Here is a 21,207-nt window from a genome sequence, read left to right as displayed (position 1 = left end):
TTTGTAAAAATTTATTATCAAATACTATCTGTTCTATCTTAAAAACATAGAGAATAGGAAGGTAAAACCTAATATAATCATTACAGAGTTAAAATTTCACTGAAACATTTAATTATCCAAAACAAGAGGGAATACTTTAATCACTAAATTAATTTGGATATATTTCACAACTAGCTCCTGCCCTTACTAATTTCCTAGGTGATTCATATTCATGTTTGTATTGTGAAGAAAATATCAATTTAGTGCAATAACACTTACACTTCTGGCAATATAAGAGATCATCTAAATGCTATAGATTTTTTTTTAAAACTTTTAAGAACCGTGAAAAAAAATATGCACAATAGGAAAACGATAAGAACTATTTTTTGCTATGAAAGCATATAATATCAGTCCACTGTGTAATGCTTGTCCTGATCTATCTACACATACAACTAAATATTCACTATTTAGAAAAGAAAAAAATGTCTTACAAGTCCTAAATCATTATGACTTCAAATGTAAACAGTGTACCTGAGGAGAGGTAGAAATAATTTAGAACTATGCTTCTTTTTCCCCTGTATTTCTATTTTTTAGTCTTATGCAAGGAATACTATAAAGGCAGCACTGTTAAATATTTTCCTAATATCTTAGAACTAATAAAGTTGGCATGCCAGACTTTGGTTGATTTAAAAATGGTTAATTTCATCCTCTGCATATGCTTTCTTGCTCCTGCAGCTAAAACACTGTAAAGTTTACACATAATACATTTCTTGAAGAAAGTGCTGAGTTGATGCATAGAGTACATCTGATGTGGGCTATTTCAAACTCTCCTCTGCCAGAGATGCAGACAACCAAATTGAAATGATGCACATTATTTATAAATTATTAACCATTGCTAAATACGCTTCACACGACTGGCTTTGCAGAGGTGTTTCATCCATCCTTGCAAGCTTCATAAAACAGTAGCAGACTAAAGTTGCACAGTTAACATTAATTCTCATCAAAGAGAGGACAGCCTTAGCAATTACCCTGAAAAAGGTTAGATATCAAATTTCTTTATGCTGACTTTGATGCCAAATTGAGTCACACTGCAGGTTTGGATATTGTATGACTTGTGCTTTTTCTGTGAACTGTCATCAGTATATGGTGCCTCTTTTTGCTCTCTGACTTATGAGTCAGTGGTTGAACATTACTATTCTTGAGAGCATCACATATCATTTGATCCTGTCATTTATTTATACTTACTTTTATATATTTTATTTATATTTATTTTTGTATTTTGGATAAATATTTAAAATCAAACTTGAAATATAAGGAATAAATAAATTTATATAAAAATCTGTCATTTTATGAATTTTTGGTGTTGCTTATACTTCTATAGCTATAAAAAGTAACAGCAGTGTGGAGAGTTGACAGAAAAGATTCAAATACAGAATCCAATAGTGATAATCTAGCTTTATCAAATCAATATTTTAAGAGCTTTAAAGTTCCTTATAAACATATTGTTCACACTCAGGGACAGAAATAGAATTCTGAAGTTTAATTAGTACCAGAAAATTTAGGAATATTTCAATTGTGGCAAGGGATTAAATATTTGAAAATATGTCCTTTATCATATTGACATTTTATTTTATCTTATTCATAAATATTGCCATAAAGAATTCTAGTCCTACACATTCTAACCTATTATTTTATTAACATTATTTACATTCAATGGCAATGTTATTATCTATAATATGACCTTTTAAGTAATGAAAAAGAATGCTATTAGTTTCAAGACTGCAAATAGTGGCAATGTCATTCTGACTTAATAGACTACAATTTTATTATACAATATTAGTTCAGTTGTCCCAGGGTCATAATATTAGGAAATATTTAATGAAGGCATTAATATTTACTCCTATCCAACCTCCAGCTGGAATTTCATGGTGTGAGAGCACCAGGTTAATTGAGTTTTATCGCAAAATCTCCGGGCCACTTTAGAAACAACTGTAATGCATGTTCCCTGAGGTCTGATCTATAAAAAGTGAGAACACAGAAGAAGAAATGATTAATGTATAACTAAATTCTGCTGACATTGTCAGCATAGATATTTATTAAAAGATTAAGCAACCAATGAAATTTTTTCTCTGAAAATAAGTTATGAGTCATTCTTCTTTCCAGACCATTGACAGGAATATGGAAAAAGAGGAGTAAGCCTTACTTTAGCCAATAGAATCACAAGAATATATGCATACTGAGATTTCTATAGATTCATACTTTCTATTCATGTCCAGATTTTTTTCTTAAGAATTTACTGATGAGAATACACCTGTTAGGAAAATAAAAATTTAATCTTTCCCCCTTCCATTATCTACTCTTTTAATTTATCAGGGTAAAATGAATGTTAAACTTTGGTATTTATATTCTCATTTTGTGAGAGAATATAAATATTTTTTCCAATCAAAGCTGGAAAGAGTAAGCCCAGTATTCAGTTATGCCCACTAGAGAGTGGTAGAAGGAGAGAACTAAAGTACAGATAATAAAAAATAATATAGATATCATTTATTGAGCTCTTATTATCAGCCAGGCACAGTTGCAGTTGCTTTATGTGCTATTTTATTTGATCTCTATGACAACTTATCAGGGAGGTCCTATTGTTGCCCTCATTCTAAAAGCAAGAGAACTGAGGCACAGACTTATTCATATCTTGCAAAAGGCACAGAGCTGCCATGAATTAGTCCAGATCTTTGAATTCATGCCATCTGACTTTGGAGGCTCTGTTGCAAACAGGTTTACTGACAGAGCTGCTCTCACCCAAAAATCCCAAGCAATAAAATGAACGACGAGGGTGTAGGAAGACGATATATGTGCCAGAGCTAAGAGAAGAGGTTTTATTCCCAGGAACTGAACCCTGATGGCAGCACTGTAAAAAAATAAGATGTTGGCAAGTTTCCTCTCAAGGCACTCTTCTGCTTTTCATTTTCCCTTTTCTTTTAATTGCATCTATCATAGTTCTTAGTTGTATACAATTTTAGAATAATTTCATTTGTTTAATGTTCCTCTCCTAATACTTTGCCAATTGATAATCCTCCACTAATACGCCCAGACTGTAAATCCCATGAAGGCAGGGACCACTTGAGGTTTACTCATGACTGTACCCCCTATTCTAATTCACCACAGGAGTTCAATAAAGAGTTATTGAAAGCCGGGCGCGGTGGCTCACGCCTGTAATCCTAGCACTCTGGGAGGCCGATACGGGTGGATTGCTTGAGGTCAGGAGTTCGAGACCAGCCTGAGCAAGAGCGAGACCCCGTCTCTACTAAAAATAGAAAGAAATTAGCTGGACAACCAAAAATCTATATAGAAAAAATTAGCCGGGCATGGTGGCGCATGCTGGTAGTCCCAGCTACTCGGGAGGCTGAGGCAGTAGGATTGCTTAAGCCCAGGAGTTTGAGGTTGCTGTGAGCTAGGCTGACGCCACGGCACTCATTCTAGCCAGGGCAACAAAGCGACACTCTGTCTCAAAAAAAAAAAAAAAAAAAAAAAGAGTTATTGAAAAAAAAATCAATGAATGCAGAAGGCAGAAGGAGTGAATTAGGAGGAAAATGATGCTTGAGGTTACTGAAAGAAAGCAAGGACTGATGTATACCAGGAATCCAGTCCAGAGCCCATCAGAGTAGCACTTCTGTTTCTATTTCACTGGGCTTCTTTGAAACTCCACACCCAAAATTAAGACCCAACCTACCCTCTTTTTTCATAAAATAACAATGCTTGAAGTGATGAATACAAACAGGTTTTGAATTCTGAATAAGATTTACCAAATGATCTACCTTAGAAGATACCTTTCAGTGACAGAATTCAGGAGATTTTGGGGAGCTAAAGCAGCACCACAAAAGGAGAGTAAAGAAAGTTTTGTTTTGTTTTGTTTTGTTTTGCTTTACTTAAAGTAGGAGTTAGAAAGAGCATAGGAAAATATAGGAATTTCAAAGGCTTAGAGCTGGGTCCAAGTAACTGAGACTAGAGTAAAAGTAGAATTCCTCTGGGAGGAAGCTGATGTCTATGAATGAGATCATTTAAAGGGTAGTTTATATGGAAAAGAGATGTTTCCCAGATTCAGAAGTTGAAGAGACAAAGAAGAACTAGCAAAGGAGATAAAGAGTTGTCAGTGAAAAAGAAATAAAGACACAAGCTTGTGATCCCTGGAATCATCTAAAGAAAATGTTTAAAGAAAAGAGAAATGGTTAACTGTATCATCCACTCCTAAAAGGTCTAGTATAATAAAATTTGATCCTTAGATTTAGCAATGGCCTGGTAATTATTAATTTGGAAGAGAGACATTATTATTAAGCAGTCTAAACAAGACTGCTTGGAATAGGGTCCACAGAGCATGGAAGGGGAGGAATTGAACACATTGACCATATATAGCTGTATTCAAAGAGTCTTGCTGTAAAGAACCATAGGCGGAAGGAATAGTAAGGTCAAAATAGCTTTAAAAATGTGAGAGAAATTTTTATGTAGTTATGAGAACAATCTAACAGGGAGACAAAAATTGATGCTGGAGGAGAGATGGAAGGAATTATCTGGAGAAATGTCTTTGAGCAGTCAAGATGGAGTGGAATGGAATTCAGTTCACACAAATCAAGGGACAGATGCATAGACAATTCATTCCCATGACCAGCTCCTACCAGTGAAAAAATGAGGCAGAGTGTGTGGGGAGTACACGCGCATGGTGAGAGGATGTGAGGGACTCTCTTCTAAGTGCCTCTGTTTTCTCAGTGAAACACGAAGGACCATCACCAGTAAGGCCAAACATGTATGGGCTTGAGGGCAGAGGATAAGATGCCAATGATTCATCTTGGAGGGTAAGGAGAGTAAATCGACTAGTGAAATGGAGTAGCATTTCTTAGAAATTCAAAAGGCCTACCTGGAGTTAATTGTCACAAATTGAGATCTTTAAGCATGATTTTGTGTTCTTCTCTGGCTACAGAGTATGTTGATACTTGACTTTAAACTGGGGGCCGGAGGAGGGTTTAGCTCATGAAGAAACAATGGAGGGTGAGGAGCAATGTGGTTGAAGGCACATTGAAGGGAGTGAGTAAAGTTACAGACCATGGACTTTACCCTGAGGAGGGAAGGAATTGAGGAACTTAGAAGAGGGCACAGGAGAGGGAAAGGCTATTAAGATCGGAAGATTATATGTCTTAAAGGAGCTGCAATCATAGACAGAGGAGATGGAATAAGATGGACAAAAATGCAAATATTTGAATTTAAACATAGAAAGGGAATGAAGTTACTTTCACCCTTCACAGAGGAGGATGAAATCAATTCAGTCTGTCAAAGATGAGGGTTAAACAAAGTCCTATAAATGAAATACCACTTTCCCAGTTAAGAAGGCATCAAGTAGGAGAGTTAAAACCATCATTGAAAGAGGGAGAGGCCTCACTAAATTGATGGTCAGTTGACTCAGACCATGAGACTGATAAAAAAACCCCAATCTAAAGCCTGGGCCTGCATGTCAAATGGAAAGGAAATGGCAGCACAGAGGTTCTACACCGTCTCCAGAGCTTGGAAAGGCCTCTTTTACCCCTTCTTCTGACCCCACTTTCACATTCTCTCTGCACTGGGTGTGGAGGAAGCAGGCAGCTTTGATATCACTCGGTGCCAGTTTTCTGCAGGGCCAGCTTCTCCACACTTGATTCTCTTGTATTGATTTAATAAATGAAGGACTCTGCTGAGGGTGAAAAATACGTGTGTCCCCTTCCTGTGTTTAAATTCAAATATCTGTGTTTCTGTGCATCCCATTTTATCATTAAATCTCTGTCTAGGATCTCAACTCCTTCAAGACCTATAATTTACTGATTTTAATACCCTTTAACTGTTCAGAACTCTCCTCTCACTTCCTCAATTCCGTCCCTCTTTAGGGTAGAGTCCATGGTCCATAACTACTCACTTCCTTCAATGCACCTTCAGTCACAATGCCCCTCACTCTCAATTGTTTTCTCAGGCTAACCCCCATCCCCAAGTTTAAATGCAACTATCAATAGATTCGCTAGCTGGAGGGAACACTGATCTGCATTGTTGACTGCTCTCCTATCTGTATTGAAAGACTCTGTTCCCTTACTTTCTGTGACATCCCATTTTTCTGCATTTCCTCTTTCCTTTCCAGATCCACTAGCTCTGCTGTTTCTCTTTTTTTTTAAAACATATATATTTTATATTTTTTTGAATTTTTTTATTTCAGTAGATTTAGTAGTTAGGAATGTTTTTTGTTGCATGTATGAACTGTATAATGGTGAAGTCAGGGCTTTCAGTGAACCCTTCACCTTCTGCTGCTTCTTTTAACGCTGATACTCCTTAGGATTCCATTTTCAGCACTCTATTTATTATGTTATATACTTCCTTATTAAATTTATCTATTCTCATAGTTTTGATAGCCATATTTTTGGTTACCATTTAGTAATGTCTCTCATGAGCTGAATCTGATGTTTGTAAAATCTTATAATCAACGTGAATGCCCTAGAGGCACTTCAGGCTCTCCACCTGTCTGAAACTGAATTCATGAGCTTTCACTCCAGCACATTCCTTTTCCTGAATTCTTATCCTTCTCCTTGTGGCACCGACTCTACACAGTTTCTTACTTTCCTTTATGTCCCTCTAATCAATCAGTCAGTCATCTTATTGATTTCATTCCCATTCATATTGTCATCTCCTCATTCCTGACTAATCTTTGCCTATATCACAGCTTTAGGATCTTGAGTAGTATTTCTTCTTTTTGTCTTATTTCAATATGGCACTGCAGCCAGAGTGATCTCTCTAAAATGTATGGTATTCTTCTTTCAAAGTCATACCAGTTTAACATGACATACTAGGCATTTCATCATTGGCCCTTTGCTTATTTATTCTTCCTTAGTATCTCCTCTCACCTCTCTCCCTCACACATGTTGAAGGCATGAATGAATGAATAAATTGCCAGATTTCTAGTAACAGCTTTGAGTTCATATTAATTGATAAAAAAGGAATCCCTACTTCAACAGATGAAAATGATTACATAATACATGAAGCCCTGGTGTAGAGCACACAGCCAAATTAGCATTTGACTCATCTCTATTTATATGCAATGGCACTAGCCAATTGCAGTACCACTTGGACAGTATATATTTTGTTAAAACATATATAAGATTTACAAGCATGATGATCATCCTGGCTTTTTTAAACCACACACGGCCTTCCTAGTTTTCCACTGATTATTCTTATCTGGCTTTAAGAACTATAAACCACATTCTCATACTTCATTTTAATTTTTAACACCAGTCTGAGAGCATTCTTCTTCTTCTTTTTTTTTTTTTCTTCTTTTTATAAATGAGCAGAGCAGGCGGTTAAAACACAAAGCTATCTAGTGCACTGAAAAATGAATAGGTTCAGAAACTACAACTACAAACTACCTTAAAGGAAAACTCATTCTCTTTTCATTACCTTACACCTCCAGGTGCCAAAACTTGCATTTAATTCCAGGTTTTAAAGGAGATTTTATGTCTACCCATAATCTGTTCGCATATAGTTTGCCCAGGAGAGGTTAGCTATTTTCAGTTAAAATTGATCCACCTTCGTCAGACTTGTGGTTGAACAGCAAAGACTAAAGGACATGAATCTCTTAACAACTTCTGATGGGCTTGGACTATACATATCATGCTCATTTTAAGTGTGGAAAACATCTAAAAATATACTTTTTTGAGTTTCAGAGAAATCATATTTACAATTTCACAGAACAGAAAAATGTTAAACTTAATTTGATGCTTAACACATAAAGTGTTATTTTCAAATCACAGAAATGTTTCTTGCATTCCAAAATATCTCTATAAGATAGTGTAATGATTCTAAGTAATTTTAATTAGAAGAAAGCTTACCAACAAAGTTATTTTTTATCTAACATTAAGCTAGCAATGATTCAGTTCTAAAGGCAGATACCCTGAACAAAAATGTCTAATTCTTAAAAGTATTTCCAAGATCAGCAAAGTGTTCAGTTTAGTTAATACTGGATACAGAAAAAAATTCCAACTGCTTGTTGTTCTTCATAATTCATCATACTTTGTATTTTTAAAAATTTTATCTGTATACTAAACTTATTCTTTTCTGTGGACATAAAGGAGAGTTAGTACAATCTATTCCGGGTACTAAATACATCTTTTCTAATCAAACACCTTGGGAATTAAAGAAAAATATGGACAATATAGTTTTCAATAATCAATAAAATGGGACTTTTGTAATTTTATCCCCACCTAATAATATTAAGCTATATAAATTACATAACAAAACCTATAGAATAAATTTCATCCAAATTTTTTTTAAGGTACCATAGTGAATTTGACTGCTTTTCAAGAACATGAAGTATAACTTACAGCCTAGTCAAAATATGTGCTACATTGGACACATTTCCCACTATGTGATATATTTTAGGTGATGAAAATCCAATCTGTATTTATAGAATGTAAGTGAGAATATTTTTTTAACAATAAAAGATCTGATCTAATGTATTTGAATGTATACTGTAATATTAAGGCAAACTCAAAAAAGTTAATTTACAAATATTCTTGACACAAAGTAGCTTTTGAATGTCCTTCCTTCTTCCTCCCTTCCTTTTGTTCATCGTTTCCTTTTCTTTCCTCTACTTTTTTCCTTCCTCAATTTCTTTCTTTCTTTCTCTTCCATCCTCCTTCCCTCCCCTCCCTACCCCCTTACTCCCTTCCTTCCTTCCTTTCTTCCTTCTTCCTTTCTTTTCTTTCCTTTCTTTCTTTTTTTTCATCAAACATTATAATTTCTCAAATTTTCAGAACATATTTAAAAACCTAAAAGTAACATTTTTTCTCATTCTAACTGTAGTTTACTTTTGGTTGCTGCTCCAAGGAAGGTTTTCAACATGTCTTCAGAAGAAACAATTTTCTTGAGAACGAATAAACCAGTCTCTGCTGAATTCACTTTTTATTATTTTTTTTCTTTTATAGAATATTCTGAAGCTCTTCCTGGTATCCCTACATCATATGCTGCTTTGCTAAGAATTAAGAAGAGTTCATCTTCATCTCTTTTGGGTTCAAAAACCAGACCACGGTACAGCAGTCCTTCATTGGGAACACTGAGTGTTTCTTCCCCCAGCTGGCGAGGAGCCGCTCAACATTATTATTCTCCCATCAATCTTTATCATTCCTCAGATGCCTTCAAACAAGATGGTAAGTATCAAAGAAAAAATGCACCAGATGGAGTTAAACAGGCAAGGCATACATTATTCAAGACTACTGCAGTAGAGATCAGACTATTACAATAGGAGAGAGAGATTGAATTCAACTCGATTTAAAAAGGAGGCAATAGAGTTTTTTAAAAATGGAAGTGAGATACTAGAAAATTGGAGGATGTTATGGGAGATATCGGTCATTGTGATTAGGCCATCTTTGTTTATTAACTGGTGCTTATTAAAGTTAGGCTCCTACCCTCTCACAGAGACTGGACTCTGTTTCTTGATGATTACATTTTAAATGATAAGCTCTCAGGTCCTGAGATAGACATTGCTCAGTTGTAAGGTTCTAAAAATGACAAGAGACTGAGAGATTATTTACATCTTAAAGGGGCAGAGAAAGAATTTACATTTGCAAGTTGCTAAAGTAAATGCTCTAAGAAAAGGAAAGTTAAAAGACTATAGTCAGGAAGAAACCTGCCTAAAGTTTATCAAGCTTAAGGGAATGTTAAGGCCATCTTTATCATAAGTTTGTCTTCTGTTCTAAACATCTTTAAATATTTTCATACATTTAATTTTTATTTAATTACAGTCAATACCAATCCTAATTTAGGATTAAGACTCAATATACTCTTAGAATCAAAGTTAAAATACGAATTTGTAAAAGGCAATTTGACAATGAATAACAATAACCTTAAAACAGTCATATCCCTCAATCCAATGGTTTTATTTCTATAATATATTCTGCATAAGAAAATAATATACATGGCACACAAAGATATATGTATACACTTATCGTTACTTGTGCATGGAAAATATGAAATAATCTAAATATCCAACACTCATATATCAGTTAAATTAATACGCTGCAGCTATTAGCATTATGGTTTGAACAACACTTTCTAGATATTCTCTACCTCTGTCATTTTTGGATATACCGACAAAACAATGCAAGGTTAATTAACAGAGAGGTACACTAGCATCTGATTATTACCAGGCTCTATGGCAATCCCTTTTTTATAGCTTATCTCATTCAATTTCCTCAACAAATATGTAAGGTCAATATTGTCACTGCCTTCTACAGAACTGGAAACTCATGGGCAGATAAGTATATTTTACAAGGTCACACTACTAATAAGTAGCATAGCCAATTTACATTCATATATCTACTGATTTTAAGACCAGTGTACTTTGTGCTACATTTCAGTTATGACCAATGAAGGACTAAACATTAAAAGATACATTGTACAAGAACTAAACCAATTGGAAAGATTCTCGAAATATAAAATAAGGTGGTGGTGACAACCACAGAAAACTTACTCTTTACGGTTATACCAATTGTTGCCATGTAGAGCATCATCTCATAGTGTTCACATTTAAACTTTATTTATGTATGGTGTTAGCACCTGTTTTATTTTTCAAACTATTTATTCTTAGTGTAAGTTAAAAATTCTCATTACAGTAAATTTAATGTCAGAATCAATCAGGCAGAGACATGTTGGGATTCATGTTCTTTAGGCATTATGATCTTATGGTAGAATATCATATTAAGGTAGAATATATTGAGTGATCAGAATTATGATCTACTCTTTTATTTGATATAATTTTCTATCAACTAGTGTTCTCCTTTGCCCTCTTGTGTCAAATGGAAGTTAAGGTAGGCACAATAATAAATAAAACATAGCTAGAAAATATAAATTAAAACACATTAAAATCTTGAAAACAATAAATATTGGGACATAAGATAGAGCCAGGTATGAGACTAATTTAAAGTGTCTGCAGTTAATGCCTATATACCTGCTGTGGGCTGGTCCCATTTTGGATAATTAGCAGTAAAAAAAGAAAGTCTGATTGGTTACATATTTCACAGTGTTTCAAGCATTAAAATGGAATAGTTTTTCAGTAAAAGCACAACTATCTGACACTAAGATCAGAAAAATTTTTCTCGAGGGTCCTCATTAAGAGTTTATTTTTTGATATAATGGCCAGTGACATGAACATTACTTTCACTGTATACATAATAATGAATTTCATCTGTTTCAATGAAGGCAGATGAAACTCAAACAGAAGCAATGAAAAGCAATTCTCTAAAACTGTGCTCCTCAATCTTTATAAGTAAATTGCTTATTAAATATAGATCACCTTTAGAAAATCAGGGGTGGGACAAGATAATCTCATCAATTAAAAGCTTCCAGATGATGCCATTGCTGTTGGTCTGTGGATTATACTTTGAGTAGCAAGGCTTTAGGCTGGGAATCAATTTAGTACAATTTAAGTCCTCTGCTGTTTTAGTTTAATCCATACTTTAGAGTATCAGGAAGAATGGATAGTCTGAGTATTTTTCAAGTAATCTTCCATAACTATTGTTTTCTCATCTGAGCATTTGATAAATATTGGCTAGGTGTGACTTTGATTTCATTCTCTCTGACAAGAGTCTGACATATGGCTTTTTGTCAGGTAATTCCCTTTAGCCTTAATAGAGAGTAAAGCTGAGGTTGACATGCTCTTGTGAAAAATGAGAAAACTAACAGAGCCTGAATAGAAAGTCATCCTACTCCTGTTCAGAGTTAAGCCAAGAAGTACCCAAGATGGAGCAAAGATTTTTCTGAGAAATGTAAAAACCCACTTTTGCAGAGCAATTTGGAGAAGCAATTTCACTTCTGGGTAAATAACCTAGAGAAACTCTTCAACACATGTACAAGGAAATAAAAAGTATTTCACTGTAATATATGTTCAATAGCAAAAATTGGAAACAACTCAATGTCTATCAGAAGGGGAATGGATACATAAATTATAAATATTTTATTCAAAGGAAAACTAAAACTGTTAAAGTGAATGGGCTATATCTTTATGAAACTAAATGAGTATACCTCAAAATATAATGGTGAGTAGGCAAGATACGTTACAAAATATTACATATAATATCACATTATTTATGTAAAATAATTAAAAATAATATATAGTATTTATAGATACATATATATGCTATATTTTTAACACATGAACTTGAGACAATGAGTTTACCGTAGTGCTTACCTATGAGGATGAAGGGAAAATGAAGGCAGGAAAATAATACCAGGAAAGGGAAGAGGGATGATCTTAACTTGTGATATTTTAGTTCTAAAAGAAAAAATCTGAAACAAATATGATGTCACCTGTAATAGGTAGACACTAAAATGGCTCACAGTGATTCCCACCTTTTGGTATTTATAGTAATCTCTCACCTTATCTGTTGTCTAAAGCTATTAACTTGCTTCTGAAGAATAGATTATGAAAAAAGTAATGGGATATAACATCCAACTGTAGGTTACAAAAGGCTCTGGCTTCCATCTTGTTTGTCTTCTTTTGCTCTCTGGTTTGTTCATGCTGATGGAAGTCAGCTCATGTTGAGAGCTGCCCTATTGATAGACCCACTGAGAATGGCCTCTGGCCAACAGCCCAGGAGTAATTGAGGCACTTAGTATAACAACCCTCAGGAATTGAATCCTACCAATAATTATGTGAGTGAGTTTGCAAGTAGATCTGTACCACTTTGAACTTAAGGGTGAGACTGCTGCCCCACCTTGGAAAAAACACAGAGCCAGGGAACCTGGTTAAGCCACATCTGGTTTGCTGACCCATGGAGACTGTGAGATAATAAACACAATCTTTGTTCAATTTGTGGGTATCCTCTCTATTATTCTTACTATAGTTCTATATTTTTTACAGAAAATTCTTTTTATGATTTCATAGTTTTAAAGTTGCTTTTATATATTTCATCTATTTTAATTTTCTGTGTCATCTTGTTATCTCAACAGGTTGGTATTCTTTTCTAGGAAGCCAATTCCTATATTCAGACAAGATTTGTTTATTCAGGTCTTGATTATGCATTCTTCTTTGCTCTCCTTTATATTCTGTAATAGGCCTACTTTTAGTTCTATTTGTTACATTAACAGATGCTACAGAGAAAATCTGAAAAAAAAGACAAAATTGAAAGTAGAAGAGATAAAATTCCAATCTTTCCACTATTTTACTTGTTAATAGTTTACATTAATTGCATTCTACACTACTCTTTCTATTACAAATTATCAAATATTTAAAACTAAAGGAAATAATTTCATAAATGTTTCTTGTAACAATATATCAGCTTTATTAAATTTTAATATTTTGCAATGTTGCTTTGGGGGGAGTTTTGACATAAACTTTGCTGAGAGCTGCTGAGTATTTTGCTCAGATGTCATATCCCCTTTGCCAGTCTTAGAGGAACCACTATATTAATTTTGCCATTCATGTGCATGTATTATCTCTCTATGTGTCTAAGCCTATAAAATATATGTACTAATCTTTTAAAATTTTATATAAATGATATTGCATGTATAAATCATGACCCACCTTTTCTGGATCAAAATCAGACTTCTGAGATTCATCTATCTTGACATCTGTAGGTCTAAGTTCATTTCATTTCCTGCAAAATTATATTATAATTTATCCATTCTCTTTCTGTAGACAGGTTATTTCTAATTTTCTGCTGTTACAGTGTCAAATGAGTGGGTTTTTAATTTTATTTTTTGTATGAATCAAAGGCAATTATGTTATATGTGTTTTAGGAGTACAATTTTTATGTTAAAGGATTGAAACTTTTCTGGATATTGTCAAAATGACTTCCAAAGTGATTGACACTTCTACCAACATTGTGTGAGTGTTCACATTTCTCCACATTGTCACCAATATATAATGATTTTTGCCAGTATCTTGAATACAGTATGCTATGTCATTGTGGTTTAATTTGCACTTCCTTGAACAGTAAGGTTGAAATTTTATTATGTGCATATTGAACATTCTATTTTTCTTTTATGCATATTACTTATTCATATATGTTTACTATTTTTTATCCAGATATTGGTCTTTTTATTTATCTGTACAGATTTACAAATGAAATCATCACTAGTTGGTTGAATGCATTGCAAATATCATCTCTTAACACTTGGCTTGTCTTTTTACTTTGTCAATAGTATCTTTTGTTGGATAGAAGTTTCTGATTTTAATATAATCAGAAATAGCAACACTTTCCTTGGTAGTCTGTGCTTTTTGTATCTTAATGAAAAACTATTCTTAACTTGAATTTTATTTATTTCCAACTTTAAATTTTGATTTTGATGTTCAAGTATTTAAACTACATGAAACTATTTTTATATGTAATATGAAGTAATGACCTGATTTCATTTCTTTTTTCTATTTTTAGAGTGCTCTTTTGGAGTATTGATTAACTAATATAATTTGTAAAATCACCTCCCTCATATTTTCAAATATACTTTCAAATCCTTCAATAACATGGTTTAGTTTTTGTTAAAAATATTTTTCATATCTTTTGTTACATTTATTCCTAGATCACAGACAGTTTTTGTCTCCTAGAAAATAGAAATAGTAAGTATAGTTGATTCATGATCTATGTCTATAAATTGGTATCTATAGCCCTATGGCTCTGTTTCTGTTGTCTGTTATTTCTGTTAGTTCTTGCTTGTATGGCCTTGTTTCATAGTATATGATAGATACTGTATTAGAAAAAATTGTTTGTAAAAAAGCTAGCTGTGTGCTCAGGAGGAAACAGAAAAGGTTTGGCTAAAACTAGCAGTATCTCCCACATTCTTCTTTCTTTGAGATGTTTTCTCTTTCCCCATGCTTTCTGTTGGATAGATCATGTTTTCTATATTTAATTCCTCTCTGTTGTTTTGGATTTTATACATTATATACCTATTCCTTTAGTGATTACCATTAACTTAGTCTATTCTTTTAATGATTATCTTTAATGAACTTAACTAAGAAATTTCCCAAGTGTAAAATTATTGAATAATTTTATTTTTTCAAACATGATATATTTTCTTTAAATTCTTATTACTTTGTCTTGTGCTAATTTTACCTTTTTTAACAAAAATATGTTTTAAATCAATATTTAATTATATTTTCCACATCTTATTGGTATCTGTAGTCATAATTTCATCTATCATAATCCTTCTCTCTGTGTTCACATTTTTTCTTAATGAAGCATATTCTATAATGATGAGGCCATGACTGTGGTAAACTATCTTAGTCTTTATATGTTTGATACTATCTTTATTTTGCCTCCACTCTTGAATGATAGATGGTTTAACAGAGTGTAAAATTCTAGGTTAATAGTTATATTCTCTTAATATTTTAAATATTTGCTGGCTTCTCTTTTAGCAGGTAAATCTGTTATCAATCTGTTATCTATTAGATTGATAACATTCTTTTGTAAATAGATTGCCCTATGTGAGTTTTTCTAATTCTTGACAGTTTGCAATTTTACTGCATCCATTGTTTCTAACAGTGGACGTATCTTTACTTATCTGCCTACTACTTACAAGACAATTTCAAAGAGAAGATAACATTTCTTTTCAAATGTGCAAACTTCTACTCTCTCCTTCAAATACTGCTTAATCACTAATTACTTCATTGTTTCATGGGAGGAGGGCTGTGTGTATAAAATCTTTAAATCTCTAAGTTGCATTATATTGGGTGGATTTTTAATAGGCTATATTTTATTCACCAAGTATTTTGCCAGTTCTTTCTTACATCCATCTATTCTTATTAGATTTCTAACCTTTTTTTGTGTTTTATAATTGCTTACTGATCTTAAGGAAATTCATTCTTTCATGTATATCTTTGAGTATTCTAAACACATTTATTTAAAGTCTTAAGTTAGGCAGGATTTTAAAATGTATTTTATCTGGAATGGATTATTGCTCCTATTATTGACTTTGATTTTTTTGCAGCATTACCTATGTTGGAATTTTTGGTTTTCTTTGCAGGTACACATGAAATAGAAGCATTTTTACTTACTTTATTTTCTCCTGTCTCCCTCTGTGCTTACCTCTTATCTATAACCAATTTGTAGTCACTGCCACCTGATCCTTCCTCCCTCCAGATAAGAGCCGGTTCTTATAATGGCATTTTGAGTTACCTGCCCCATAGTACTGTTGGGGATATTGAGATTCAGTCACTGAGCCTGGGAACATCTTAATTTAGTTCACAGTCAGGAAGCTGTGTCTGCCTGCTTTTATCTCCCAAGTTCACGAGTTTTAATGTACCCGTAGCCTAATGTGCTCACAGTTTTGAAAGAGACACACATAGACACACATACAAAAGGCACACAATCTGTTATTATAATTATTATGACAGAATTATGTACAAGATTATGTAGGAGCATAGAAGAAGGTTATCGAATCTAACTTATGTTGTATGATCAAGGAAAGCTCCACTGGGGAAGTGATATTGGGTCTAAAATATATTGGATGTGTAAAAGTGCATTCCAGATAAAAGAAATAGTATGTTAAAAGGCAAGGGGGCAAGACAGAATACTCCTGTGTTTAAGGAACTGTACATTATATATTATGCTTGTAGTAAAATGTGAATGACTGCAATGAAATTATAAAGGGACTTATACTTCTTGTTAAGGACTCTAGAAATGTTATCTCAGTTAACAGCAAGTCTCTGTTAAGTAGTAGTGGAATCTTTTTACCAGAAATTGCTTGAAAGACCTCTGAGCATCCAAATTTAAAGAATGATAATAATAACAATAATATTAATGACAAAATCACTCCAGTGACAAGAGGAACATAATCAGGGTCAACAGGATGCTATCATACTTATAAAGGGGAAAGCTGATAATTGTCTGTAGGAAAGCAGTAGCAACAGGGATACAGAGAAGATAATATTATATCTCCCTTTATAATACTAGTGTCTCTATATAGGTTTATTTGGTCAAAGTGGTATTTATTAGTTCTTTTTAAATTTTTCATTGATTAATTGTCCTCTGTTTTCTCTGAGATGTGTTCAACATTGTATCTGCAATAGCCTGAATCTATTATATAATTCCAACCATGTGGGATGAAATTAAACAGGTAAAAGTTAAAAGATTACAGTAAATTGTTAGAGTAAATTCCAGAGGAAACATGAGCAGTATATGGTAATATCATGTATTTTGGTTAGGTCTGTGTCAGCCCAGAAACATTTTCATAGAGACAACATATTTATCTATAATAACTTAAAAATGGCTTTGTTTCCAACATTTTAACAAATATTTCCATGGGTTTATGAAGGAATGAGCACTACAAAATAGCTAGAAGGGCTCTTTTATACTGTTTTACCCCCTTCCCTATATTATAATGTTAGCAATACTCAAAATACTGTCTGGATGGTTGTGTTCCAAATTTTTATGCAGCTTTTTTGCCCGTTTTTCTTTGATGAGCTGGTAACATGTTTAGAATAGGATTATCGCAGTGAACATAAACCATTATCAGTTCAGATTTAATAAATTAGAAGCACTTATTTTTTGTATGCTTCTATGAGAGATATTGACCACCGCCCTACTGTGTGCAAGCTGCATGTTGACTGATCCCAAGACAGATATTGTCTTAATCTCTAAAGCCTTAAAAGTCTTTGGAAACCTTTTTGATCAATGTCATTATGACTGTACAATACATTTATATGTATTGTGCTTTCTATTTGAGAAAAGGATACAACTTTATTAATATTTCAATAAATATTCAGAGATATGTATAATGATTATGGTCCAGTGACCATACAGAATTCATATATAATTCAAATCAGTAACATGAATAGCTGATTTTAAGAGTTGTTTGTGGGAAAAAAGCTTTCTTTTGAACTTTTATTTAATGGTTCCTTATTCTTTCTAAATTAATGATAGGGTTTTGTCTTCATCCATTTTGTGTTTCTATAAATACAACAGACTGGGTAATTTACAATGAACAGACATGTATTGGCTCATAGTTTTAGAGGCTGGAAGTCCAATAGCAAAGTGAAGTGCCAGCATCTTTCAAGGACCTTCTTGCTGCATCATCTGTGGCAAAGGTGGAAGGGCCACAAGAGAAAGAGAGAGAGTAAGAGCAGATGAACCCACTTCTGTGATAAAGACCTAATCACCTCTAAAAGGCCCCAACTTTTAGTCCTGATACGATGGTAATTATTTTTCAACGTAGACTTTGGAGGGCAAAACATTCAGATAATAGCAAGTGCCTTATACTGTTTTATTTAATAGACCATAGTCAAGTATTAATGAATATAAGATGATTTTTATTCACATATGGATAATCACAGAAACTTTTGTCCAATTTTAAGTAAGATATATGGGAAATTAAAAGAAAAGAACCTTGCATATATTATTTTACTACACACAATAGAATTTATATCATTTAAAATCCTGTCTCTTTTTCTTCAGTGATCATGTTTATGTAATTTAGTAAACAGTGTTAAATTTGGTTATAGTATTCTACTTGGACAATGATAAATCCCAGTTAAATGTAAGCTATTATAAAAAAAACTCCACATTCATGGCACATATCTGTACCTGCTATACTCTATTTCTATTCAGGATTAGCAAATGCCAAAGTGCTCGATTGCAATTAGTCGTTTCTTATAGTAGTTAGATCACTTTAGCATCAAAACCTATTTCCATTTAAAGAAAATCCGGTGATGATATTTTGATGTTTAAAAATGCCATTTGCCAAAAAAATAAGGTAGCTTTCAGTTATATTTCAATTATCCTTATTCCTTCACAGATATTCTCAGGTAATAAAATTAAACAAGCATCAAAATTTTCAGTGATCTGGAACAGTGAAAATGCATGCTCTAATTTGCTTTCTTTTGAATATTTATCTATAGCTTGATCTGATAATCTGCTATAGATACAGCCACATTCAGGAAGTACAAAAAAGAGACTGCATCCAGAATGCCTGCTTTATATAACAATGAAAACTTGGTTGTGAGTATTGTGGACAGGTCCATACAGAATTCAAATGCCATACCTTGTTCTTTCTCAGGATCAGACTATGGCTCTATGATTGAGAATAGTCCAAAAAGGCACAGCAGTCAGTCACTGACACTTGACTTAGGTAAGGAAATAAAGACAGTGAATAAGGAAAAATTTCTGAGCCAGACTTATAAAGGGTAGAAGGAAAATGGAGTAGTCCCTTTAAGGGAGAGTATTGTTCATGGGAGTAAAGCAACCAGACAAGTCCTCAGTAATTATTCTACTTTCAACCTGATATTGCTATTTTGGATAATGGCTTTGACTCCTTTGAATTGTATCAATGTAAATGTTCCCACAGACCTAAGAGGCATTATCTGATTTTAAAAAAACATTGGAGTTGTAATAATTATCCCAAAGTAGTTGTTTGAATGCAAGAAATGGCATTTAAGTGATTTTAAACATTGACTAAGGTTTAAATTAAAACTTCTGAAGATAATATAAGATAATTGAAAGCCCTTATGAGTTAGTGCCTTAGACACTTGCAGAACATGTACTTTATTTGGATGTAGGCAAGGATTATTAACGATCACTGACACTATACTTTTTCCTCCCTCTATAAATGAACAGCCAATAAACTGGTCTTTGACTTCGTCTCTTTTTATTGCTGTTCTAGTTTTAGTAGGAGTAAACTTAATTAAGTGTAGGGTGCATTTCATTTTTCTCTTTGTGATGAGATGGTTAGGTTAAGTTATGTTGTTTTATCTCCTTTGCAGAGACGCGGTCTGGTTTAGGAGCGATTCAAAGTAGAAAGTTCATACTTTCACTAGGAGGAGCATGTCCCTGAGATTCAGAGACTACAAATCCTATCTTGGGTGAAAAATAGAGGTCTTTAGCCATAGCTGAAGCCATTATTTCCTTCTATGGCTAAGCACATTTTTTCAGATCTCTTTAATTCCCTCAATGAAAAACACAATCTGCAATTTACATAGACCTCTGAGTCTACCCAGGCTTTTGAAGGTTTTAGCACTGGCTTCTGACATTTGGACGATTCCTGTACCTACAAATATATTTTCTCATGTCCTCGGTACTTTTGGCTATATTTTATAATTACCATGGTTTATTTCCATATTTGACTTGACACATGGGCAATGACATCATGGCTCAAAGCAACCTCAGTGTTGACAATTTTCTGTTGCTTCCTCAGAATACCCTTTGCTAATAAATTGTTTTGGAGACACAAACACAAAACTTAAATGAACTTTTATGAAAATAAGAATTCTCTCTGCCTTCCAGCAGAAAAAGATATTTCACTTACATGATACACTCCTATATAAAACAGATCATGCCAATTTTTCCCAATTATAAAGATCATATTTTATATTTTATTGATTTTATTTATATAATTATTTATCTATTTACTTATTTAGAGATAGGATTTTACTCTTGTTGCCTGGACTAGAGTGCAGTAGCATTATCATAGCTCACTGCAATCTCAAACTCCTGGGCTCAAACGATTCTCCTGCCACAGCCTCCCAAGTAGCTGAGACTACAGTCATGTGTGAACACACCTGGATAATTTAAAAAAGTTTTTTGCAGAGACAGAGTCTCACTATGTTGCTCAGGGTGTTTTCAGACTTCTGGCCTCAAACAATCCCCCAAAGTACAGGTGTGAGCCACTATACCCAGCCAAGACCATATTCTAATAAAAATCTTTCAATTTCATGACCATTCATAAAAACTTTATGATATTATTCTTTGTATTCTTAATTTTTGGAGCCAATGTTATTATTTTATATTAATATGCTTTTCTCTCCAATTTAACTATATGCTGTTTGAGCAAAGACCATTTCATAGTCTCCTCTTTACCCACTTTCAGTACTCAGAGAAGTACAAGCTTACAAGAAGCTTAACAAATATTGTTAAATAAGAAAATATGTTCTTGAGGATCTCTTCTTGGTTCTTGAAATTGGAGTTTAGGTGATAGAATATTTTCCTGAGTATTTTTGACCTTAACTGTGTATTTTGGATTATAAATTAAAAGGAGAAAAGAGAAATTCCCTTTCTCGGTTGACAAAATGGCCTCTTGGTTTGTCATCCTACAAATGTTACATGGAGTTGATATACTTTGATCATTCTCATAAGCAATAACATTACTGAGTCATCTGACCTCTCTTTTATAGCTACACTAGAAAATGACAAAACATCTATTAGATTCTCACTTAATTTATATTGTATATACAACATAATTACATACTAC

The 21,207-nt window shown here is 33.3% G+C and overlaps 1 protein-coding gene across 3 annotated transcripts in view; it reads left to right on the top strand.

Annotated features, from left to right (window-relative positions):
* Nucleotides 1-21,207, top strand: part of CNTN5 (contactin 5) — a 1,139,291-nt gene that overhangs the window by 680,751 nt on the left and 437,333 nt on the right. For 2 of the 3 annotated variants that reach the window (XM_069469032.1, XM_069469031.1), the window contains one exon: nt 8,961-9,182. The exons of the other annotated variant lie outside the window; for it this stretch is intronic. In XM_069469032.1, the coding sequence (XP_069325133.1) occupies nt 8,961-9,182 (222 nt within the window). The remainder of the gene's footprint in view (nt 1-8,960; nt 9,183-21,207) is intronic. 3 annotated transcript variants of the gene reach the window in all.

The sequence above is a fragment of the Eulemur rufifrons genome, chromosome 6, assembly GCF_041146395.1.
Source record: "Eulemur rufifrons isolate Redbay chromosome 6, OSU_ERuf_1, whole genome shotgun sequence".
Lineage (NCBI taxonomy): Eukaryota > Metazoa > Chordata > Mammalia > Primates > Lemuridae > Eulemur > Eulemur rufifrons.
The sequence above is the reverse complement of the archived record's forward strand: the minus strand, read 5'-3'. Positions and strand labels throughout refer to the sequence as shown.